We start from the raw sequence: 26,987 nt of genomic DNA on the forward strand, positions 1-26,987 counted from the left end.
CTTGGGTGAGCAGGTCATACAGCCAGAATGGAAGAAAGTTAACGCTTTCAAAGTATTAACGAGAAGTCCAATTGAAAAATGTCCATTAGGAAGATCTAGGTGCAAATGAGAGGACAATATTAAGATGGATCTCCCAGAAATAAAAATAAAAAGTAGAAACTGGATCCAATTGGCTAAGAAGAGAAATCACTGGAGAGCCTTTTCGAACGCGGCATTGAACCTCAGAGTTCTATAAGCCATACAGTTAGTTACTTAAATGTTTATAGATCTTTAAAAAGAGTTCTCATTTCGTCATGCCTAACCAAAACCTACTTCCCTAACTGACTGTGCTTATACACAACCTATTAATATGTAGCACATGGGGAGCTTCTGCGTCTTGTTTCACGCATGGGATGCTCCCAAGTTCACCCAATCGTTACGTATTCGTTACTATTTACGTTAAATTATGTATATTGTATCACCATTATTCCCCTTTTCTCTTGTTCATTTTACAAACTGAACAGTTCCACTCCGTGAAGAATAACTGTTGGTTCCTTAGGCGTTTTCGTTTTGTTTTCATTCCTTTTCCCTCTCTCTCTCTCTCTCTCTCTCTTTTTTTTTTTTTTTTTTTTTTTTTTTATATTCTTTTAAAGTTACGTGGCATCAATGGAAACCAATGGTTTTAATGATTTCGGGTCGCGTAAAAGTCATAATAATAGTAGTAATAACTGGGAGCACTTCCCGCTGATCTCGTAGCTAGCGTGCGAAACGGGGGCACGGCGGCTCAGTCACCTCTCGTACAATTCCCGGGCAAATAAATCTGTGGTGGACAACATCGTGTCCTTGGGTTTTCTCGACGTACTCTCGTTTCCTTCCACAATCTCACTCCACCAATTCTTCCATCATCATTCACTTACCTTACTCATCCTGCCATAATTGCGAACTAAAAGACTTCATAGTGTGCGGAACTTTGGTGAGCATGGGACTAGGTGCAATTCCCAGTAGAAGAGCACTGAAATTTGAGCGTATTACGGTGATTTGGAGTCCATTCGGAACTGTAGGTCCAAGTCTCATAGAGCCTCGGTACTGAAAAGAGACGTTGAACTTCAATAATCAAACAAACAAACAAATAAACAAAAACGAGATCAATTCACTACAGACATACGCATTTCATTTCAGATTCATACACACCGCTTGGATGCCAAATGGCCAAGTGAAACACAATGTGCATCCTTCTTATCCAAAATCACTGGTTCCCCCCCCCCTCAAAAGAAATTGACATGATCAATCTTCTTTGAGTTTCGAAATTTAGATTCAGTGTAAAACAAAAAAAAAAAAAAAAAAAAAACATTGAATCCGTTCTGAGATTCGCTGCACAGAACTTTTTTTTCTTTCTTTTTGTACGAGCTGTGTTCCGTGTACCCTCCTATTCAAAATTGCTCAAGTTTTTCGACCATTAAAAAAAAATTGCACGGTCCGTCGTGCTGGGATTTCGAAATTTGAATTCTGGGTAACAAAATACATCGAATTCATACCGTGGGGTCCGCTGCACAAAACTCTTAAATCAGGGATGCAAATAACCACTCGCCCGGGGCGAGTGGTTTATCCGTGCGGGCGAGTATTTCATATCATAGGAAGGTAAGCACATGATTTTTATTGTTGGATGTGGGCTAGTGGCTTTTTTCTTGGGCTAGTAAAATTCTGTTGCTTATTTGCATCCCTGTCTTAGATATTTCTTTATTTTTGTGTGGCTGAGCAATGAATGTTTGCTTTGGTCAGATGATACGCTCTTTAAGAGTCTTTATCCCGGCGAAATTAAAATACCGCTAATTTTACAGTAATTATGTGATATCTTCAAATACATAAAAGATAATTGAAATATGGAACAAGAGCGCCCTAGACAATATTATTTTGCGTGAGGTACCGTTATCACAAGTCACCTAGTGGCTTTCCGTTTTCAGCTGTTTAGAAACGCGAAAATAAATGCCGATTTTCAAAATGGCTCGAAATCGAAAGCAGTTAAGTGAGTCGTGATAACGGTATCTCATGTAAAATAATATTGTCTAGGGCGCTCTTTTTCCACATTTCGATTATATTTTATCTATTTGAAGATATCATATAATTACTGTAAAATTAGCGGTATTTTAATTTCGCCGGGATGAAGACTCGTAAGGAACAAACCTATTAAGCGTTTATCTGAAGCATAAGAAGGTAAATTATGAGACTGCTGATTGACTACGTTGTAAATACTATGTAATTCCCATAATAAAAATTTGATTTTAAAAATCAATGGAAAACGATTTTCTTCGAAAATCAGAAACTTGCTAGTTTAAGTTTTGTTTCCTGTAGAAATAAAGTTAATTGTAGCTAAATTTTAGGATCAAAAACCAACTGAGAATGCTCCAAGAGCATTGCCAGAGAGAAATTTTAAAAAAGAATTAATTTTTCTTATTAACTTCTACAAGTATTATACCAATTGTCCTATGTACTTTATTCATTAAACAATTCTTATAATATATCTATTAATTTATAATTTCCTTGAGTACTAATTTTTTCCCCACATGTTTTGTTTTAAGAGTTGTTAAAACGTTCTATGATATGTTATTTTACGAAGACACAAGCTCAAAATGGAGGGCTCAAAATTGAAAAAAATCTCAAAATATCATCTCTCTATGACATGGTTTCCGAGATATGGTTCCTTAAACCTCCCGAAATCCGAACATTTTTTGGCCAATATCTGGAGAACGGTGGCCAATTTTCCAGCGCCCTCCGATTACTATTTGGTGCCAAAATGTTTACCATCCTCTTAGGTACTGATTAACACCAATATAATCTCTCTATGACTTACAGTTCCCGAGATATGGCTCCTTAAATATCCGGAAATCGGAACTTTTTTTTTTTTTTTTTTTTTGGCCAATATCCCAGGAATGGTGCTAGTGATGCGAAAAATTCCATAATTTCATTTAGATAGTTTTTGATGCTCTATCGAATGAAGGGCTCAAAACTGAAAAAAAATCGCAAATAACAGACACTACACACACTCAGTAATGAACTTTTTAAGTTCGTTTGATAATAAATATAATTGTTTATTTACTCCATGTATGTTCATTACACTAAATACCGCAGCTAACTCAATTCGATGCAAAACAATTAGCAAAGAAAATCTAGGACTAGGTGAGAAGGCAGTTTTGCTTACTACTGTACATTACCAAGAAATGGACCTCGCTTTAAAAAGAACACCGTGAGAAATTATTTCATACATCTTGACGTTGTTGTAGCGAAGCAACAACCCAATCCCTAACGGAACAAGAACTCGAGGAGAAGGCAGATGCCGAGAACACTTTTCAAATATTTCAACCATCTGAAAGACTGAAACTTGTGTATAACCTGAAAAACCTTTTTTGTCTAGGAAAGTGTATTGTCTTCTCTCCCATCTGCCGATGGGAAGGAGTCACAAGAAACGAAACCCAGAATCACGTAACAAAAAGCTATATAGAACTTGTTCCCTTGGCATTAGCATTTCAATGAGACAGTCGTTTGCCCGTCTTGTCTTCTCTCCAACAGTCAGGTGACAGCGATCCACAACCAAACACTTTTTAGCCAAGAAAGAAAAGACCTGCAGCCAGCTGTGAACTATCACAAGGCAAGAGAATGCAAATGCCCAACAGTTACGGCATCGACATTTGCAGTTTCATGCCCACATTTATGGATCTACTTTAAAGTCTCTAGGCTTTAGTGCAGTGGCTCTCAACTTCGAGGGAGCATAGACGTAACCAATAGCTACAACCTACCACAGTAAAATCAACATACTTCATGTAATAAAATTTAAATAAATTTTATTCTCTGTGATAATAATTAATTATTATAAATTATTTTGCTTTTCGGCAAGTCCTGAACTAATAAAAGTAGTTTATGTTTGCTTGCTTTTTAATTTTCACTTTCGGCCTGGAAATGTTTCTTTCGTGTTTCTCGATTTTCAGCTTCCTCTTTTAAATCCCAATATTTTCTTCAATTTTTCCAATAATTGATCACTTGTGTTATTCTTCTTCCTATTCCTCGCTTTCCTTCCATCTTTCCCTCTACTGCAGTATGAAGAAAATTTCTTCGCAAGATGTGTCCAATCCAATTGGCCTTTCTACGAAGAATGATGGCTAGAACAGTCCTCTTCTCTCCTATCTGTTTTAAAACATCTTCGTTTGTTTCTCTCTCTCTGTCCATCTTATCTTCCCCATCTTCCTCAAACACCACATTTCAAAGCTCTCTAAATATTTCTTCTCTAACTTTGTAATGTCCAAGTTTCTGAACCATATATGCTCCATATATGGCACTTGGCCAGCTTCTACCTTAGTCCAATATTAAGGCTGCTAGTTAAAGAGTTACCATTTCTTCTTGAATAATAGTAATAATAATAATAATAATAATAATAATAATAATAATAATAATAATAATAATAATAATAATAATAATAATAATAATAATAATAATAATAATAATAATAATAATAATAATAATAGATATTCATGTACAACCATCTTCAGTTAATATCTTCCTCTTGATTTCGTAGTTTTCAGTTTTAATATCTTCCATCAACTGTAGCCTCTTTCGCCTCTCCCTCTTTATCCTTCTACTGAGCCTTCTGTTAAACTGGATTGAGATTTGACATCTTATTCAGCGGCGAGGCTATGTGAGACGTGAATCTATAGTTTGACGTGGGATTCGAATCACACCATGAATTGAACCCAGGTTTCTAATACCAAAGGCACGCAACCTAACTACTGTATACAGCCCTTAGGGAGCTCACCGAACCTTCTATTATTGTTCTCACGATACAGTTCTTTCCCAATCAATCCCCGAACCAGTTTTCTTAATAATATTCAATTCTGTTCTTACCTTCCATCACAAGTTTCTCATTGGGTTTCGCTCGACATTCTCCATTCTTCTCGACATCAACATTTTGATATCTGTGATTGTTTCCGTCGCTTCAGCGTACGTCCATGTTTCTTTCTTGTAGAGTACAGTAGTTCTTATGAAATATTTACAATTTTATTAAAGAGGCACAAAATATGCTTTTCTTGTTTCTAAATGCTTCTTTCACCATTTCTTTTCTTGTTTTATTTCACGTTCGCACGTATCTTCATTAAAACTAATGGCTAGGTTCTAAAAACTATTCATCTGTCCTACTTCTTCCCTTCTACTTCTATATTAAGTTCTTAAAGTAACTCATTTTTCTACTTATATTTCTCGATAATTAAAGTCTGTGACAAACATCTTGGCATTTCAGCTAAACGAATAAAACGCAAACTCTGGCGTGACGTTGCCAAGTGGTAAAGGGGTGTGGCTATGGCTAAGCAGACAAACTACAGCGCGATCAGGTGACAGGGGATAGACGTGGATGTGTGCAAAATGAACATGGCAATACCGCTGCACAGTGGTTCAGAACGAGCAAAAACCTGGTCAAAACCTATAACCGTTTATAACAATGTACAAAATGCTTTTAATGCCTCAAATATGTGAAAATTGTATATTTATAGTACTAAGAATTAACGAACACGTTCATCGTTCGGTGGCGCTAGCCTGTGTGCTGGAGAGAGTTTGTAGGAAATGTTTGTAAATACTGATTAAGTACTACGTATTGGTATGCATTACGTCAGTACACACACACATAAAAATCTGCACTACATTCATGCATACAAGTCTTCATTACACTCACACACATAAATGACAAACGAGAATTCATTTTGTAAATCACATTTGTAAGTCAATCATTACTGTCACTATCAATATCGCTGAATAAAAATGGAATGCCTTCATTCTTTTGTTTGCTGGACGCCGCGTTAGCTCCTTATGCTCCACGCTCCGACGTCTTTAACAGCAGTCGTCCTTCGTGTCACAAGCAACGTCTTCTCTTCCCGGTAGCCATGTGCCTAATACTCGAAAGAAAGGGATCAAAAGTAATAAGGAGCATATGCAGCATATCTTGATTCGTAATAGTGCGAGAGAATTTGCATGAGTGATCTTTCCGAAATGTTCGTAAGTCCCTCTTGTGCCTCTTCAGAAAGCTGACCTATTGGTAAAATGGCATTCTGTACCCGATCCATGAACAAGAATTTTATAGACACTAGCAGACACATAGAACCAACTGTAAAGATGAACGAAGAGTCAGTCTGTCTCCAGTGCATAACTGTCAAAAACGTTGGGATCAATATCAAGTCCAGAATTGATTACGTATAATATCACCGAAAAACGTGTAATCAGTTGTTCAGAAATCCCCATTCTTTGCAAAGATCGGTGTGAGTCCGCCAAACATCTAGTAGTGTTCACATCCTTGTTTGTTCCACTGTCTTCTACTTTGGGCCTATCGCATTAAGGCCTATTTTTGCTCTAAACTGCTTCCGAATCTCATGTTTTCGTGATTTCAATAGTTCCTTGTGCTTCTTTCGAACTTGCCATATCTTGAAATCGAGTCTATATGCAATATAAAGGAGGCACTCAAAAAACCGTATGTACGCATGTAACACTGACAATCCAAAGAGAAATGAGGATGCGTCTATGTCTTTCAAAGAAACCCTCTCTAAATCTTTCATTTCATTGGGAGATGCTTTGCAAATATAACACTTTCGAAGAGATTTGTTGTTCAGGAGTGCATTACAACTTTTCCATCTACCATAGTGAGAATGAGCTCGTGATGCACAGTAAATTGGAAACCAATGACATTCACAGTTGATAGGTGATCTTGAATCTGCTGTTCGATGCACTGGACTCGTTCAACTTTTTTTTTTTTTTTTTTTTTTTTTTTTTTTTTTTTTGCAATAAAGCTTGAGATTTAATTTCTGCACTGACATCTGAAACAGTAATACTCTCATCTGACGGGTAACAACTTTCTTAGCCTCGAGTAATTGGTGATAACTTGGACAAATGTCTGCCCTGCGTGTTTTGGCACCAAGACGTAGACAGTTGTATTGGTTTTTGGATAACTTACGACCGAGAAGTAATGCACGCGCCTCTTCTTTGGTGCCCTTTGCGCTCATAAACGCTTGTCTCATCTTACGAACTCTAGTCGAAGTTGTTTCTGTCACCTCACGAAGTACTTTTTCTGCATCTTGTTGTTCTGATACCCGAAGCCTCATTTTGGCAGCAAAAGCCAGTTCCGACGTACTTGCAGATGTACGTAAATCTTCCACTTTCCTCCGTTTAGTTATGTCAATAGGTTCTCTGAAATCTTTCGATGGACAACCGCCAGGATTTGAGCGACGTTCCATCTGTCTCCAGAATTTAAATGTCAGTTCTTCATCAAGCCATTCTCCATGTGTCTTTAGGAAATGTCATGATTTCTGCCACTCTTATACAGTTTTTGGTACACTTGGCTGCAAAACCTGGAAACAATTATTCGAATGTCTTCACTAACGTGGGCTGGGTTTTCACCAAGGTCCAATTAAGTCAAAACCCAGGTCTGGACATGCTGTGTTTGTTCCCTTTGACAACGTCCTTACATTTCTCTCATTTTCGCATTGACCTGGATGCGTCTCAGCATCATTATGAACTATAGGTGTCCTGCACGTAAAAAGTAGGAATAATTAATTTCAGTGTCCTGTCACCACACTCAATCACAAAGGAACACGTATTTCACGAATTCGCACATATTCGCACCTAAACTTTCTGAAAAACATTTCATCATGGATTATTCTTTCAGGCCATTTCAATAACTCTGCTGGAGAACGCTGGGCACTATACTAAATATCTGTAGTTTTGTGGACTTTTTGCTAAAGCAAATTAGATTTTGTCACATTAACATATTTTGTTCGAGGAAACGTAGATATGGAATATACTGCATAGCCACTTTGGATAGTTGCAGTGCTTGAGAGGTATGTTGGTACCATATACAACAAATGTTTCTTGTAACCACATATTCTCAGATACCAAGCCATGAACTTGAATGACAAATACTCTATTTGGCAGCTATTTCACAGATATGTCCACAATGGTTAGCTTTCACCCTTTCTAACTCACACCTTACATGTTACTCGTGTTCATTATTTGTATATAATAAACTATGGATATTTCGTAATCCATACACTAAACCAGTATCCTTCTAACGCAATTTTCAAAAATTGGGTTTTGGCCAGCTTTTTGCTCGTCCTGAACCACTGTGCGCTGGCCTAACATTTGCTAGCAGCGTTTAAAGGGAACTTGGAACGCCGCCTTCAAATGCCAAGATGTTTGTCACGCTGTTTAGTAAAGGATATTAATGTCAGAAACTTGACATTATAATAGAACTATTTTAATATGTAAGGGTGATAAAAAGTTCACGGTTCCCTTTAGCAGCAAGACTATATGGGACGTGGACCTACAATTTCCCATGGGGTCCGAACCATATGAAGGGAAGTACGGTGTTAAGCTGCTCTGAGGAGTGGTAGAGCTCTTTCCTTTGGTGTGTGGGGTTTTTGGTTCGATTCCCAGCCAAGTTAGTTTTATGGTGGATTGCATCGCGTTCATGGCTTTTCTCGGGTACTCCAATTTCCTTCCACATTCTCGTTCCACCAATTCTTCCATCATCATTCACTTGTCTTAATCATTGTTCCCTTAGCTCAAAGGGCATAATTGCGGGAGGTTAAAGTGAAATATTTCATTTAATTTTATTTCCGGAGCACATGAACTCCACCTGGAATCAAACCCGGGTCTGCCGCGTCCGCTAACCATATAGCCAAGACGGTGCTCACCTATTAAAATGTGATTCCAGTTAAATTCATAACAGAAAAAAGTTATCAAATAAGTTTAATTATTTTAAATTCAAACTTTCGTTGTCAGTGCTGTAGTGGCTCAGTGATAGGGTGTTCATATTTAGTATGAAAGGTTTCCCGTTTAATTCCACATAATATGAAATTGTGGTATACAGCATCGTAACAGTGGGTTTTCTCTAAACTATATCAGATTTTGCAACAACCTTTGCATTTCTTCATAGAACGTAGAACTCGCACACTTACCACAGTTTTGCATTTATATTATGTTTGCTCATAAACAAAACAAAAAGAGCAGCTAACTTGAAATTGATAAATCTCTCCACTTGTTAATGATACGTAAGCGTAAATACATTTGAATAAAATAACAGCTGGCAGCGGTGGGATTCGAACCCACGCCTCCGAAGAGACTGGTGCCTTAAACCAGCGCCTTAGACCGCTCGGCCACGCTACCACATATATTTAATCGCTTATTGAAGCTGATTAAGTGGTAAACATACAGTATGTAACTACTGAATATAGTAGTTACTTGCGCAAGCGTTTCATACAAAAACAAAAGTGAAAATAAAACGGAATGTTGAGCATCTCGCTCAAATGCTTTTCTGGTTTTCACGTGACCAAGATACGCATCCGATTTATTAGCGTATAGTTGATAGAATTGCGATCAGGTGCGCACCAAACAAGTTTTGTTGAGAGGGGTCTAAGGTCTTTTTCGGGGGAGGGGTTCAATAATACAATACATTATGTTTACGTAGTATCGAACGAGTGTTAATTCTACAGCCGAAACGAACGATAGATAATTTTTAAGTACTGCCACATATATTCTCAGGAATGATGAAACTAGATTGTTTTTATCAGTAAAGAAATAGTACAGATAACGAGTAAAATAAAATCTCTCCTAAACAAAATTAGTTTCATTTAAAAAAAGTAGAAATATATGTCAAGTTAGGAAGTTTGGGGAAGTTCGGACCCGGCAGACCTCCCGCGTGGGTGTGCCTCTAATTGCGACAAAAGAAGAAACAATGGAGTGATATCTGCATGGTCTTATGCTCATGCTCACGCAGAGCACGTACTTTCCTTGTAACTACTGCACCAAAACTTGAATTAGTAGTGTATTATAACTCATTAAGGGAATAAATGTTTAATTAGTGTTCAATGTTATTAGCTCCTAGTGTTTCATTTACTTTTCTGAATGACTATCTCTTTGAAAGCTAGGAGCGTGATTAAATGCCCTACAAGGAAAACTAATACAGAACAATTAAAGACAGTGCTCGAAGTGATACGGTATGCGGTGGTATGCCATACCGCCTCCGGTTTTTCAGTGAGGACATACCGTCTCTGATTTTTCAGTGATCAATACAATATTTAAAAAGCCGGTATGTAGAATCAAAATCATAGTAAAACATACCGCCTCTGCTTTTTTCCCACTTCTATATTTATTTATTGAACAAATTCCCAGATACAGCATAATTGTGCCATTTTACACAGGGAAATATCAACAAGCAGGAAAAAAAGAAAAACAATTTAAAAATAAACAACAACAGTAACATCAATAGTATTAACAAAGAGTGCACAAGTAATATTATTTAGCCAGCACGCGTTTTATTGCTCTTTCAAACACCGGGTAACTCGAAAAAATGTCCACCTCACTGGTTAGATTATTATAATAGTTGGGTACTCGGTGAAAAAGAGACCTCTGTATAATTGTCAACCTAGGGCGTGCAAGATGGAATAGGTGGGTATTCCGGGTTTTGCGGGAAGGGACATGTAAGGATAGTTGTTGAATTAGGGTTTCTGATCTTAGGTTCCCATTTACAATCTTATGAAGAAACTTCAAATCAGAGTTATTTCTGCGTATTTCCGGCGTCTGGATATTAAGATATCGCAAAATTTCCTCCTTAGGTAATATTCGAACTGCGGGAACACGAAAACGTACTATTGCAATAAAGAAATTGAGAACAGACTCAAGTCTAGAGAGATGTGTAGGTGCGGCCATGGCCCATATGGGAGAACAGTATTCGATCTTGGGTGCTATAAGAGTTTTATAGAATGTTGTTAATGATGCCACAGTATGTAGTTCAGTGAATCGGTAAAGAAGCCCCAGCATATGCATTGACTTCTTAACTATTGAGGAGATGTGGTCAGAGAACGAGAGTTTGGAATCAAAGATGACACCAAGATCATTATGACTGGCAGAATGTGTTATAGGGGAATCGTTAATATGGTATTTGGAGGGAACAGGAGACTTTTTCAGAGTAATTGTAATACCGTCACATTTCTTACTGTTAAGTTTCAAATGCCAATCTAATTTATATATCTAATCTATCTATATATCTAATATATCTAATCTATATATAGCTATATTAATGTATCACTTCAAAAAAGTGGGGGCCAATTACCCCCTTTGCCCCCCTAATCGCCGTCCATGACTAAAAAAAGCATAAATTACAGCACTTTTCATAGCACAGCGTATCCTGGGAGGTGTAGGATGCAACTGATGTCCTGTGTGCGAATGATATTTGAAAACATTATCAGAGATACAAGTGGTATTCAACGGAGCAAACGTTTGTAGCTAACTGTGCATCACACATGTGTCAGTGGCCTTTCTCTGGTGAAGAAATGCTATTTATGGCATTCTTTCCAACGACCGCCTCCACAACACAGTATCACATAACGCTGAAAAGTCCGGTAACTAGGACACAGCTGAACACAATTACATAGTGTGAGAGTGCTTTTGTTTTCAACACGTTCATATTTACATAAGAAAATTACTTTTTCATGTAAAGGGAATGTTTCATACATTCCTATAATTTTGACGTTTGGTTAAGCTGTAGATGATTTTCAGAAAGAAAAGCGTACAAGAACATATAAAATACACGGTAGGACACTACATTGAGTTGAATATTTTGCAATTAAACTGTTAAGCCTGCTTTAAATGGCCTTATTTTAGAAATTATGTGTATATACACTTCTATAACACTTTTAGTATCTTGACTATTAGTGCAGGGCACCCGAAGTCGATACTCATAATGGCAGTATTACACATGATTCGTGTTCTAGTGGAAGAAAAATGATATGAAATCTTTCAGTTTAGCCCTTTAGACCTAAAGCCTAGCCCTTTAGCCTAATGCCCTTTAGACTAAGAGAAACGATGATTAAGAGTCTTCATCCCGGCGAAATTAAAATACCGCTAATTTTACAGTAATTATGTGATAACTTCAAATAGATGAAAGATAATGGAAATATGGAACAAGAGCGCCATAGACAATTTTATTTTGCGTGAGGTACCGTTATCACAAGTCACCTAGTGGCTTTCCGTTTTCAGCTGTTTAGAAACGCGAAAATAAATGCCGATTTTCAAAATGGCTCGAAATTGAAAGCAGATAAGTGAGTCATGATAACGGTTTCTCATGTAAAATAATATTGTCTAGGGCGCTCTTGTTCCACATTTCAATTATCTTTTATCTATTTGAAGTTATCACATAATTACTGTAAAATTAGAGGTATTTTAATTTCGCCAGAATGAAGACTCTTAAGGCAAGTGAATGATGAAAGAATTGGTGGAATGAGAATGTGGAAGGAAAAGGGAGTACCCCAAGAAAAGCATCGGACACGATGTTGTTCACCACAAGCTTGCTTGCCTGTGGATCGAACCAGAGACCCAAGCAGTAGAGGTAGGATCTGTACCACTGAATCACTGTGGCCCCCTTCCCCAGTGGGAAGAGATTGTCATTTTGTAATCTGGGCTTATTGTCCACATTGACGCTCCCGCCCAGTAATCTGAATGACGCTCACGTTAACTAAGACTCACACACGATGTAGCTCGGCCTCGCTGTCCTGAACTCATAGTGAAATGTTTCTTACTTTTTAAACACTTTGAACACTTTTTAACGCAGCCATTTCCATATTAGGAACACATTTTTTTGTCCCGGCAAAAATATTAGTATTATTATGGAGAAAATGCTTCCTTTTACGGATACTCTCAGATACGGGCACGGACACACTTCCTTTATCTCCAATAATCTTACAGAAAATCTCAGATACGGATACATTTCCTTTACCTCCAACGATTTTTATGGACCCTCTCGGAACGGACACGAATATACTTCCTTTACCTCCGATTTTTTACATAGACTCTCATATACGGACACGGACACATTTTCATTATCTCCAACGATTTTACGGACACGCTCAAATACGAACACATTTCCTGTGCCTCCAACAATTTTTACGGAGACTCTCAGATACAAACACGGACACACTTCCTTTACCTCTGACGATTAGTAACCTTTCATAACGGAAAGGAATTATTCTCAGCTCATTCGTATACAGCACTGAAAACGCACTCGCCTTCAGTGCTAAAGGTCCCGGGTTCGATTCGCGGTGGGGGCACTCAGTCAAAAAAGTGTAAAAATGCTGTTTCAGGACAGCCATCCTGAATGAGGTTTTCCTCATTTGCACCAGGCAAATATCGAAGTGGTACCTAACTTGTAAGTCCCAGGCCGCTTCCTTCCTTCCCTTTCCCGGATTGTGTGCTCGCCCAGGGACGTCATCCCTCAAAACGTGAAGGGCTAAATGGTCTTAGATGCCGAAAGGCCAGAAATCTAAATCCTAAATCCTAATCCTCAGCACTGAAAATACTTTCTGCAGTTTGAAAATAAATCTTCAATCGATCCGTTCAACTGATCACGAGTTGCAAGCAAATTTCATCAGAAACTAGTATCCACAGGACAAACATAGCAGACTACTACCGTAAACTTTTCCCCAAGAAATATATAAGTTGTGTTTAGTTACTTTTGTCTATTTTTAGTTTTGAATAATAATATTACTTCTTCTTATTGGCTAAGCACATCAAGACTGTTGTGATAGTAATTTTATTTAGTACCTTTACGTAGATGGGCATTGTTTGAACCCTGAGCTAATACACTAATTAATGTCTTCATGTTTGGGTCATCAACCAATTTTACAAAGCGAATCTTAACTGTATTCATATTTAAGAAAAACAATCAACGAGATAAAGACACGGTGATTTGATAGAATACTAAACTAATTTCTGGTATGCAAGTTTGTCCTGGATTCGATAAAGAATTCACTGAAGAGTCCGAGGAAATTTACACTGGAGAAAGTACCCCATGCCGTAAACGTCGCCAACACCTTGTGGGCCACTTGCCGGTAAATGTCGATCGTCGCTATAGCGACGCGTCGAAGGACTGCCGCTAGTGTGCCACTGGCGGCAGGGTTTCGTCGAGTCGAAAGAGATATCTAGAGTTGGGGTATTGAAGTTACCACCGCATAGCAACGAGGACTTCATTTTGGTCCGCACTTCTTCGATTTGTCGTGGAGAATCGCGAAGGGACCAACATGAACTATCGCCAGTCATGTGCATACGGTTATTATTATATATTATTTTTTCAGACGAATTGTTTTTAAAGTGAGCTACGAGGGTCAAGAGTAACCCCTGGCTCTACATCATGAAGTGAAAAATCTTGAAATGAGTGCGTATAATTGTATGAATATAGATGACAACTATAGCCGATCATTTGAAAGTGAATATGGGAGAACCATGAAATAAAGTAAATAGACGCGCATCGGTTTGTTATAAAATTACATGACGAACGGACTTTAACTCATCTCAAACAGTTTTCGTCGAATATACGTGGTTACAGAAGCTCTCTGATTAGCCAAATTAAAAATACCTCAAGGATTTATGCCTCTACAAGCGACTTTCTCTTCATCCTTTTTAAAAACTTTTTAAAAGTGTTTTTCAGACTCTCCTTAATGTAAACAAATTATGCATATAGGCGATTTAACATATTTTGGCCCTTGGGGGAGTAATTTTGTTGCTCATTGGCGTTTCGTCTCGTCTCGGCCGCTGGTGGTATAATTTTCAAAACGGAAGTGGGGCCACCGTGGATCGTCGCTGCGGGGCCGCCAATTTTTGGCGAGATATCTCTAGTTGGCTATCGGTGGTGCACCGACGCTTACGGCATGGGGTATTTCCCTAGAGAAAAACAATATAAACTCCCTACTGAATTCAATAGTAGCACGCTCAAACTTCATGTTTCGTCTATGAAGTTTTCTGGAAATTCTCCAGTACAATTATCGAACTATTCTACACATTAACAATGCTATTTCACTATGGTCTTCTTGGCGATGTTGTCCATAATAAACTTATTGGGATCAAACCATGGACCTTACGCATCAGAGATAAACCCTCTGCCACTGAGCCATCGCACTCACATGTTATATTAAAGACTTCGTCTTTATTATTATTATTATTATTATTATTATTATTATTATTATTATTATTATTATTATTATTTAGTGTCAATATTAGGTTAACCGCATCAACAATCAGGACAAAAATAACCTACCGCTGAACATGGACATTTTAGGACAAAAGGGGAACGGTTGGGACACTAGTTGTGAACCGTACGTGCCATATAGGCCTCCTGTAGTATAATTCTCCCATTATTATTTTCGCGCAAAAAGAAATGAGGAACGAAGAAAAACCTTAACGCAAATAGATCGAATTTCCTAAATATAATCTTTCTGTACCCAAAAGTAGACATTTTATGATCAATCCAGCTGTTGAGATGGTTCATCAGCCAAAATCATTATCCAAGCTGCGAGCAGTTAAATTCAAATAGAACTTCGATCCACATGGCAGAAGTACTTGTGCAATTACGCTGTTGATAAAATTACATTTGCCTTTCTGCTGTACTTAGTGGAACACGCTGGCTGTGTAATTTAGAGATGCTCCCTCTTCCTTTTTTTGGATCAACCTTGGCGTCGACCCAAAATGCACACAGGAAGCTCTCGAATGGCAAAAAAAGAGAACAGGTACTTTGTGTGCCTATTCAAACCGTTAAGGCTGCAAAGAAACTGTCTGCGGGATTCCATTAACAACACGTACTCCAACTTCCGGTGAATATCACGTTCAAACAGCTTTCATCAGTCATTCAACCTCAAACTACATAAGCTGCGTATTTCAAGTGCCTTCACATCAATTCCTCAAGAATATAATAGGCCTATGCTCTGTTCATAACAAACACAATAATAGGTCTGGTCATATCGGTCATATCAAGAATATTACAGAGTCCTTTCTACTGCGTTAAAAAGTTATACGAGGAATATTATAAAGTGTTTGCATAATGTAAGGTTTAATTCTTTCTAGAAAAAAAGTTTCACGAAATAACCATCTTTACGAACCTTAAAATTAGTGATTCAAATAACAGCCACACACACACACACACAAAGTTCGGAGGATACCCACATGGTATGAATTTGATACACAAAAAAATAAAAGTTCTGTAGAGGGTACCCCACTGTATGGATTCGATACACAAAAAATAAAAGTTCTGTGGTGGGTACCCCACGGTATGGATTCGATACACAAAAAAATAAAAGTTATGTGGAGGGTACTCCACGGTATGGATTCGATACACAAAAAAAATAAAAGTTATGTGGAGGGTACTCCACGGTATGGATTCGATACACAAAAAAATAAAATTTCTGTGGAGGGTGCTCCACGGTATGGATTCGATACACAAAAAATAAAAGTTCTGTGGAGGGTACCCCACTGTATGGATTCGATACACAAAAAAAAATAAAAATTTTGTAGAGGGTACCCCACTGTATGGATTCGATACACACACAAAAAAAAATAAAAGTTATGTGGAGGGTACTCCACTGTATGGATTCGATACACAAAAAAAATAAAAGTTATGTGGAGGGTACCCCACTGTATGGATTCGATACACAAAAAAATAAAAGTTATGTGGAGAGTACTCCACTGTATGGATTCGATACACAAAAAAATAAAAGTTATGTGGAGGGTACCCCACGGTATGGATTCGATACACAAAAAAATAAAAGTTATGTGGAGGGTACTCCACTGTATGGATTCGATACACAAAAAAATAAAAGTTATGTGGAGGGTACTCCACTGTATGGATTCGATACACAAAAAAATAAAATTTCTGTGGAGGGTGCTCCACGGTATGGATTCGATACACAAAAAATAAAAGTTCTGTGGAGGGTACCCCACTGTATGGATTCGATACACAAAAAAATAAAAGTTCTGTAGAGGGTACCCCACTGTATGGATTCGATACACAAAAAAATAAAAGTTATGTGGAGGGTACTCCACTGTATGGATTCGATACACAAAAAAATAAAATTTCTGTGGAGGGTGCTCCACGGTATGGATTCGATACACAAAAAATAAAAGTTCTGTGGAGGGTACCCCACTGTATGGATTCGATACACAAAAAAAAATAAAAGTTCTGTAGAGGGTACTCCACGGTATGGATTCGATACACAAAAATAAAAGTTCTGTGGAGGGTACCCCACGGTATGGATTTGATACACATAAGAATAAAAGTTCTGTGGAGGGTACCCCACTCTATGGATTCGATACACAAAAAATAAAAGTTATGTGGAGGGTACCCCACTGTATGGATTCGATGTATCTTGCTACACAGAATCCAAATTTCAAAATCTCAGGACGATTGACCGGGTCATTTTTTATGGGCGAAAAACCTGAGTGGTTTTGAATAAGGAGGATACACATATAAGATAACCACACACACATATATAAAGTTCTGTGCAGCGGAACTCAGAGTATGAATTCGATATATTTTGTTAGCCAGAATCCATATTTTGAAACCCTACGAGATTGACCGAGTCAATTTTTATGGGCGAAAAACTCGAGCGATTTTGAATACGGAGGATACCACGTAACACAACCAGACAAAAACAAAAGTTGTGCAGTGGATACCACATTATGAATTCGATGTATTTTGTTACGCCGAATCAAAATTTCGAAATCCTGTGACGATTCGCCGTGTCAGTTCTTTCGCCGTGTCAGCTCGCCGTGATTTTGGATAGAGAGGACGCACGTTTTTTATCCATGAAACAAAACTGACACAGTTAATTGTTCTAGGGTTTCGAAATTTAGATTCTGTGTAACAAAGTACATGGAATCCACGCCCGAGGTCCGGTGCACAGAACTCTTATTTTTTGTGTGTGACTGTGTAATTAAAGTAAAGGTTGTCTCCTTTCCGGGACAGGCCAGGAAGGCACAAAGTATTTAAGTGTGGGGATAGAGTAAAGACTCTCCACACTTGGTTGACTTCAGTACTCATGAGGGTAATACAGTTATTAGCACTCGTTTTACTTCCCCAACTTACAATATGGGAAATTTATCGTCTCGTCTCGTCTAATAAATGAGACGAGAAGAATCTTTTTCTACAATCTGACAGACCTGCACTTTTAAAAATGCACTACACAGATAAGAAGCTGGAATTTGCCATAGTATAAGACCAGGAGTCAAAGTGTTAACGACAATTAAGGATATCAAATCTTAAGAGAGTTACCAAGATAGTATTTCTAACATGTTATGAGGGTGCTTCAGCAAGTAATGCCTCCAAGCCCACTACTTGGCCAATAGTACTGCAAACATTCTAAACTGTTTATTATTAATGGACTGATGTTTAAGCTAAAGAATGTAATTTGTTTCACGTTCCTACCACTTCTCGTTCCAGCTTGAAGCAGGGGGCCGTCATTGAATTTCTGACTGAGGAACATTGTGCACCCAGGTACATTCGTCGCCGGCAACGAATCGTGGATACATCATTACGACCCGCAAATAAAGCATCAGTCGATGGAGTACCGCCACATGTCCTTTCCTCAGCCAAAATAATTCAAAGTTGTCCCATCTGCTAGCAAAGTGTTTGTTGACATTCTATCTCATCCTGCCTATACTCCGCATCTTGCCCCATGAGACTTTTAGCTCTTCCTCCTCAAACTTAAGGATCACCTTCACGGCCAACGCTACAGTTATGATACGGAAATGGAAGCTGCAGTTAGGCATTGGTGTCGCCAGCAGGCACCGCAATTCTTCGCCGACGGCATGAAAAATCTTGTTTCGCGTTGGTGCAAGTATGTTACCCTAATGGGGACTACATTGAAAAATGACACCACAATTTATAGCTGACAATGCAAGCTTTCCACTGATATCTGTATCGGTGCTATCTGTCAAACACAAATAAAGGTATAATCTTGGAGGGATTACTTTCTGAATCACCCTCGTATTAAATCGATTAATAATTGTGTTCAGGAGTTTGATTTTTGGCCATAAATTTGGGCGCGTAGTTAATGATGTCATAATTATCGGACTTTCAAATTTTTGCAACATTTTATAAGTATTAAATCACCCACTTTTCAAAATTACGAATTGTTTATTATTGTGAGTCATTATGCGAAAAAAAAAAATACTGGGAAGGGCCCTGAAGACTTAAACAGTATGCTCCGCTTTATATAACCTCGGTGTACAAAAGACATATTAAATAAACAATCAAATGCCATGTTTTAGATTTAGATGTCTAGCACAGGAAGAAGCCTTAAGCAGTTTCCGAACGCTTAAATAAATAAACAAATCTGATATCTCAAAAGTAAAATTACGTATTTAGCTTGACGTTTCAAGGTTCTGTCCCATCCACCTGCTACGGGAGATGATGATAGTGCAAAATGAATTTACCATGAACAATGAACAAGTTGTGTACAGCGGCCCAGCATATCGAACGTAACCGATCTACCAGTAAGTCATAACGGCTGCCCATCTTCCAGAAAAAAGAAAAAGATCAGAAAGCAGAATTCATGTTAATTTATTACGTTTGAAAAATTTACAGCTTAACAGTTATTAGATATTAAAGATGAAACAAGAATTTATTTTACTAAAAATAGCAATCAGCAAAATAGTGCTGAACAAAAAAACTCAAAGAGTAACATTTGATCAAGATATTTAAGTTTCTCTATTTAGTAAACAGTCTATCTTAGATATCTCACTTCGTTAGCAGAAAAAGCAGGAAGATGATTCATACACGCCATAGAAGATCCAAGATTCAATGGGATGCATGGTTATTAACGCTTTATAGGTAAACAAAGATGAAAGGATTATTTTTAGGCTGTTTTAGTCAAGCTGGAGTTTCCTGCATTCCCTGCGAAGAAACGAAAACTTTGATGAAGCTGTAACTTTAACTGGACTAAAGCTGTTGATTTTCTTAAGTGATTTACCAATTTCAGAGAGAACACAAATGAAACTACATGAATGCCTACACTAGTTAACAGCAGCACCTATTTGTAGGGATACGGTGAAGCTATTGATAGAATATTTGGATTGTTATTGACCGAATACAAGGTTCAAAACGCTTCTAAATTATTTTTAGTTTATTGTTTGTTGGTTCATCTGCAAACTCTGCTTTCCAGTGTGAAGGCTACAAGAAACATAAATCTACATACGGTATATGATTTTTATTTCACATGTTTCTTTTTATGGCTTAATATTATCAAGATGGCATGTAAGTAGGGATATCGGGATATGTCCACATACCTTCGACCCAGGGGTCCTTTGTTATAACAATAGGAACCTATTGTATTCGTAATAATGAAGCACCAGTGGGTGGCACCGCAGACAATGGGAAGAGAGTATAGTTGTATAGAAATACAGTATTGTTTAAATGACATATGATGACAGGTAATGGTTGTTGTACTATTGTATGTATAGTAGTGACATAAAAGAGAATAATAAAAGATGTCAAAGTTGAAAAGATAAATGATTTTTAAAAAACCTTGGAAACTTGTTGAACAAGGGTAAATTGTTATAAAGAATAATAAAAGAGAAACCTTGCAGGTGTATGTAAAAAATAATAAAAGAGAAACCTTGCAGCTGTATGCGTTAAAGAATAATAATTTAGGTGACGAACAATAGTGGATTGTTATAAAAAGAATTTTTAACCCGGCGGCGGCGGAAACGCGGACGCGGGGCGGGAAGGCGCGAACGGAAAATACCCGCGTGCGCGGGCGCGAGCGCGTGACGTCATTTGAAATTTTTATTTAAATATTGGTTTTAAAAAATAGGCATGTATAGTTTTGTTAGCGATGGAGAACCGTCAGTTTGTAGAAGACGTTGATGTGAAGCATAAGTTAGACGGTGAGAATGAATATCCAGATTCTCCAGATTGTACATTTGATGAACATGAATTAGAAAGATATGAAAACGATAATATAAAAGTTTATGCAAGTGATAGTGAGGCGGGAATAGATAATGAAGTGTATGAATTTTCGCAAGATAACTCAGATTTTGAGGCGGAATTAAATGACGAAGCGGTATCAAATGTGGATACGCCGCCATGTTCACCTGATTTATCAGAATTAAGTTGGAACTGTGAATGTGGTGTTAATTATGTGGATGTGAACTGTGTAAGAGATTGTATACTGAAATGGAAACCAAATGATTATTTAATATGCTATGCATGTTATTGGCATGATACATGTGAATGGTCTCATGAATGTTTTTACTGTAATGACGACGTTTTAGACATTCGTGTTTGGTCTGTGTTAGTGAATCCTCGTGTACAAGAGGAATTATTTGACATTTATGCAGAAACACATACAGTTATTACCCCATTAACAAGAGATTATTTTAATATTACATTTGGTGAACTATCAGTGGATGTGAATGTACGAAAAGAACTTTTAAGTATTTTTCTTGAAAAAGACAGATCGAACGACTATAGTGAAGTGTGTTAAGAAAACGTACTGTACATAATGTATTTCGAAAATAATTTTTGTGTATCATGTAGTGAAGAACATATTAGTGAAGTTTGTGTTTTAAAAACTATAAGTGCATACTTACGCTTTAATAATAATATTTCTTGTGAACAATGTTTGCTGCATCTTGAACATTAATGTTTATTTCATCATGATATTGGAACTTTTGCTGTAGGATATTTATCCAACGATATAACTCTTATTGATTTATTTGAAGTGTTTGAAGAACACCATAGTGAAATTTCAAGTATAAACTTTACACGCAAAGTGCGTGATTGTTTAAAGAACACTGAATTTATTGGACAAATTATACCATTTTTCTTAGAACGTAAACATAAAATTTCACCAGGTGTTAATGAATATATTATTGACATACAAGGTTTTAAGATTTCAAATCATGAATTTATTATACGTGAATTTTGTTTAACTGCGTGTGATGATACAGTAAATTTGCATTGTTTAATAAAATCACCAGTAGAATACAATATACTTCCATTAGGTTGTCAAAAACAAATTGAATGGTTAACATTAAACTTACATGGATTAACTTGGAATGATAAATGCGGTTATACTGTATCACACATACGTAACCTTATATATCAACTTTGTAAACAAGATGCAACCTTTTATTGTAAAGGTGCAGAAAAAACACTTTGGATTAAAAATATTTTTGCACTAGCTAATGTTATTGATTTGGAAAGTAAACAGTGTCCACCATTAAACACAATGCAAGCAAACGTATTTAATGATTATTGTACTTTTCATGAACAAAATATTAAACTTGATAAAAAATCAGGATGTGCATTTCGTAATGCACAACAGTTATGTTATTGGTGGAAGTTTCAACGTACTATAACATTAACTAATGCATTTGCAAAGTTGTAAAAAGGATATATGATATGTTCTTGTAAATAAAAATACAAGATTTTAAATTGTAAATAAAAAAAATTTTATTAAACTAATCTACTTGTTTTTTCTTTTTCAATATATTGGTTACATGATTGAATACAATTTTATCATTTTGTTTAAGATTATTTGTTTTGAACAAATTTAAACATTCGTTAAAGCTTTTCTTTCGTACAATATGATGCAGAAAGTACAACACAAATTGTCCACACAAGATTGAATTATCATCTTGATATGCGGAACTATTTGTAAAATATATTTTACAATTTTTATTTAAAAAAGTTTTTATTTCTTTTGGAAATGGTAATGCTAGGCTATCGAAATAGTATCCTCTTTGATTTTCATCAATGAATACACACACCCAATGTGTACCACTTGAAGATGAATTGCTTAAATTTATAATAAGTCCAGCTGGTGGTTGTACAGTTTTTGGTATTCTATCAATAGGATAAATGCCATGCACATTTGCACCAGTAAGTTTATCACGAAGTAACACTTTTATTAAATCATCCGTGTACATAACTTTTGTTTTTTAAATTCACATCACTTCACTTCACTTTATACGCGTATATGTTGGAAGACCTAGTGGAGTATATGGAATATTTTCATAAAACGAAATAACATGTTTAAAATATTCATGACAGATTTTTTTATAACTTTTCCAATAACGATGAATGGTGCTAACGCATAAAAAATACTTTTGAGAAACTTCATAGTATGATACCTTGCAACTCTTTGAATAATCAAGCACAAATATTACAATATACAATGTTTAACGCACGTTGTACCAGTAGGACACATGTAATTCATATGCTTAGAAGTGAACAGTTATACTTCTTTTATTAAAATGATACTTTTAAAAAGTATTATCAGTATATATATTTCTATCTTTATCAATTTGAATTAAAGAATCAAACTGAGCGTAAACAATACATGTTATAGGCTCAGTTAAATTTTCAGAAAAGGAAACTTTAATATTTACAGGCGCATCACGCACAAGGTCCCAAGTGCAGTCATCTAATGTTGCTGTAGGTGATAGAATAAATGCATAAAGAGTATAGCCGTGTGGATATTCTTCAGGAGTAATAGTATGTGCATCATCTTTATAATATAAACCAGTACCGGAAAACAGAGAATGGTAACTTAGAAGATACAAATTGTTTTTAAAATCGGGGGTGAGGGGACTGGGAGGAAAAGATTTTGATCCAACTTGTAGCTGCAGTTTGTTAACGTTAAAGTGTTGAAAATGAAATGGATTTAGTTCAGATTTTCCATTAAATGCCGAATTGGAAACAAACCCGATAACAACACCTTTAGGTACGTTACCCAGAAAAATATTATCAAGATTGTATGAATTAACGTTTGCAGGAATAGTATACGATCTTGTTTGTACTCTTGTAAGGGGATATTTTGTTGTTTCGTGATTCATATTAGTATTGATTTCCATTGCCAAATGAGGTGCAACATCAATGCGACGTATATGTAGAGTAACATCTTCAAGTTTTACTTTATAAGAAGTATTTACAGGAGATAATAAACAAAAAGCATCTTTACTACGATGTAATTTTATACGAAGACCTACTTTATTTACAAGTGCTCTTGGTAATCCAGCAATATCTGTATACAGACGACCATACATTTCAAATGATTTACTATTTTTAATATAATTAGCACGTTGTTGAAAACCTACATTAGCATTACCTATGGTATCAAATTGTTTAGCAGTATCTTTATACCACATACCTAATTTTAAATGTGTATCAGAAGCATCACGGGAATAATTTAATAATGTTTCAAGGTACGCACGATAAGGATAAAATCCTGATGAAGAAGTAATTAATTTATCATTTAATGAAATGTCAATTTGACTAAATAATGAATGTAGGAAATTATTTGTTGGTGCTACAACATCAGTGTCAGCTAATAGTGTGTCATCAGGTTTTGTAATTTTACAACGTACGTAAAGATAAAGATATGCAGTATGAATAAATTCTCCTGTTTCACCGGGAATAAAAAATTCAATAGGTCCATCAGAACTTAATGTTGAAATTGGACGATATTCAGCATTAAAGCAAGATTCAATTGCAGTTTGTGTCATTGGAGTACTAAATAAATCGAAATCATTGGTACAGCATTCAACACTGTTTGAATTAAGTAGTGCCATTATGAAAATATATCTGTAACACGACTTATTTTTCTTTTTACTTTTCTTTTGCTTTTGTTTGTACGCTTACGTTTAGTTGGAGGTCCAAAACGAACAATTGCCGGAGCTTTACGCTTGCGTGGCCGTCTCTTACCACTTCCAGTTAATAACTGACCAACTTTGTTAACAGCTTTTGTCTTTAATGTTTCACCAGCTTGTTTTACACGTGCACGAACAGATTCTTTAAATGGTTTATCTTCTAATACATCACCCGCTACTTGTATTCCCGTTTGTAATGCTTGTCGACCTAAAGTTTTTGCACCCTGTTTAAGAAATGGTAATGCAAAACGAAATAATCCTTGGAAGAAACTACCTATACCATGTCCACGTTGATATACAGGTCCTGAAAAGTATGGGATACCATGTCCGTATTGTCGTCTAAATTTCATTTTTAAAATATAATTAATTGATTAATTACTTTTTATTAGGAGAGCGCTTAAAATGAAGTGTAACACTTAGTGTCCCAGAACGAAATGGCAAATTTCGTCCTGCATGGTCTTTTAATAGTATTTCAATACTGTTAAATGAAAACTTTGCAAGTGGAAGATAATGAATATCTTGAAATGTTAATGTTTTTACTTTACCGTATTTTACATTTGATATTGTTGCAATACGTAATAAAGGTGCTTTTGTATCACCTAGAAACTGATATTGTATGATATCAGTATAAATAAAAATTTGATGAGGATATCCAATATCAACATATGGTTGTTTAAATCCACGTTTATACAAAACAAGATCTTTATGTTGACGAAGTCCTAATTGCATTGCTAATGTTGGTGATAATAAGGCATATTCAACACGATCACTACAATCTACTTGTACAACATTTGATATAGAAAATTTTATATCTTTTGATATTTTATTTAATTCATCAATGATATGATGTGCAGAGTGATAATATCCAGTTACAATTTTACCTTTTTGTGCTTCTTCATTTTTTATTTTATACCACATAACATTTTCTCCATCGTTAACATTATAACATGTTAAAGGAACATGTAATTCACTTAATCCTACATGCCAATCGGTTTCTGATAATTGAATATTATTTTTTAGTTGATTAATAAAATGTGTTGGACTATTTCTAGGATATACATCAGTACTTGCGTTTGATACAAGTGTAATGTAAAAACTATCATCAATACTTTCAGAAATCATTTTCGTTTAAAGTGAAGTGTTAAGTTTGAAGTTCCAAATTCAAATGGCAATTTTAAACCGTGCTCATCTTTTAAGTTTACTTCAATCGTATTAAAATAAGATTTTACAACTTTAACATATTGTGGTGTGTGAAATAGAAAACATTTTACATCTCCGTGCTCAATATTATAGGCACTAACTTTACGAAGTACTGGTCCAATATTTTCTTGTTGTTTTACAATATCAACACAAACATTAAAAACGTTTGGTATATTATATTCTAAATTGCATGGAAATTTTGCACGTGTTACGGTTGGAACATCTTCATTAACTGGTTTTACAAAAACAGCATCTGTAAACTCTGTTGTATTTTCATTTATAAATCCAAGTAAATGTTGCAATCCGCGTGTCATTCCAATAACACAAAAATCTTTCAATTTTAAAGAATGTCTAATTCCAACTTGATTTTTATTTTTATAATATTTTAACATTCGTAATTCTTCAGGAATCATTTCTAAAATGGATGAAATAGAAGTATAGTATCCTGGTGTAATATCAACATGAGCAATTTCAAGTTCATCATTAACGATGGTTTCAATTACAATTTTTTCATTTTTACCTACATTATAAAAACTAAAAGGAACATTAAGTTGTGTTAAGGCAACATACCATTCTCCTTCACTTAAGTGAATAGGTTGTGCTAACTTTACTATAAATGAAGAAGTTGTATTATTAGTAAAAATTTCACTACTAGCATTTGAAGGAAGAGTAACATAGAAATCATGTTCTATCATTGAACTCATTTTGAAGACTGAACAGAATTTGTTTTAATCCATGAATTCATACTTGATGGATATCCCAACCACTTTACATACATCATATCTTTTTTTCGTTTTAGTACTTTTTCAATTAAAAATGTTTTGTTTGAATTTACATTTACTTTTTGTAATTCTTCTGTGTAAAATATTCCTTTAATTTCCTCATCATTCCAATCTTTTAATTTATATGTAATAGGATTTGTCGGAATACATTTATCAACAATAAAAATTTCTTGTGACCATTTTGGTAAATATCCCTTTTCTAATTTATGTTTATATTTACTAACACGCACATAATCACCAGGTTGAAATTTACATGTTAATTTCTTTTTATTCACTTTATCACCGTACAACGTATTCAAAACTTGATCAATATTAGAGTAATTTACATTGGCCGGTGCCATTTTAATACTACTATGATACGAATGATTATAATTTTTTACAAATTGATCTAAGACATCTATATAACGGTATGTATTTTTAGCCGTAAAATAACGATACAATTTTTCTTTTAATGTTCTTATAAACCGTTCAGCTAATGCACATTTAATTTCTGAATGTACACTATAATGATTAATTTCGTATTCTTTA

General features: G+C 35.8%; 2 protein-coding genes and 1 non-coding gene across 10 annotated transcripts in view; all 3 read right to left on the reverse strand.

The window, feature by feature from the left end:
- The window catches only part of LOC145693650 (uncharacterized), a 363,723-nt gene that overhangs the window by 246,993 nt on the left and 89,743 nt on the right, over nt 1–26,987 (reverse strand). The window lies entirely within an intron of this gene.
- On the reverse strand, nt 9,087–9,168 carry TRNAL-AAG (transfer RNA leucine (anticodon AAG)). The gene has a single exon. It is a non-coding gene; the product is annotated as a tRNA-Leu (tRNA).
- The window catches only part of LOC145693651 (uncharacterized), a 226,476-nt gene continuing 219,034 nt past the window's right edge, over nt 19,546–26,987 (reverse strand). The window contains exon 4 of the mRNA XM_081769865.1: nt 19,546–19,717. Within this exon, the coding sequence (XP_081625991.1) occupies nt 19,694–19,717 (24 nt within the window). The 3' untranslated portion in view covers nt 19,546–19,693. The remainder of the gene's footprint in view (nt 19,718–26,987) is intronic.

The sequence above is a fragment of the Thermobia domestica genome, chromosome 8 (genome assembly GCF_964235325.1).
Source record: "Thermobia domestica chromosome 8, izTheDome1.hap1.1, whole genome shotgun sequence".
NCBI classification, from domain to species: domain Eukaryota; kingdom Metazoa; phylum Arthropoda; class Insecta; order Zygentoma; family Lepismatidae; genus Thermobia; species Thermobia domestica.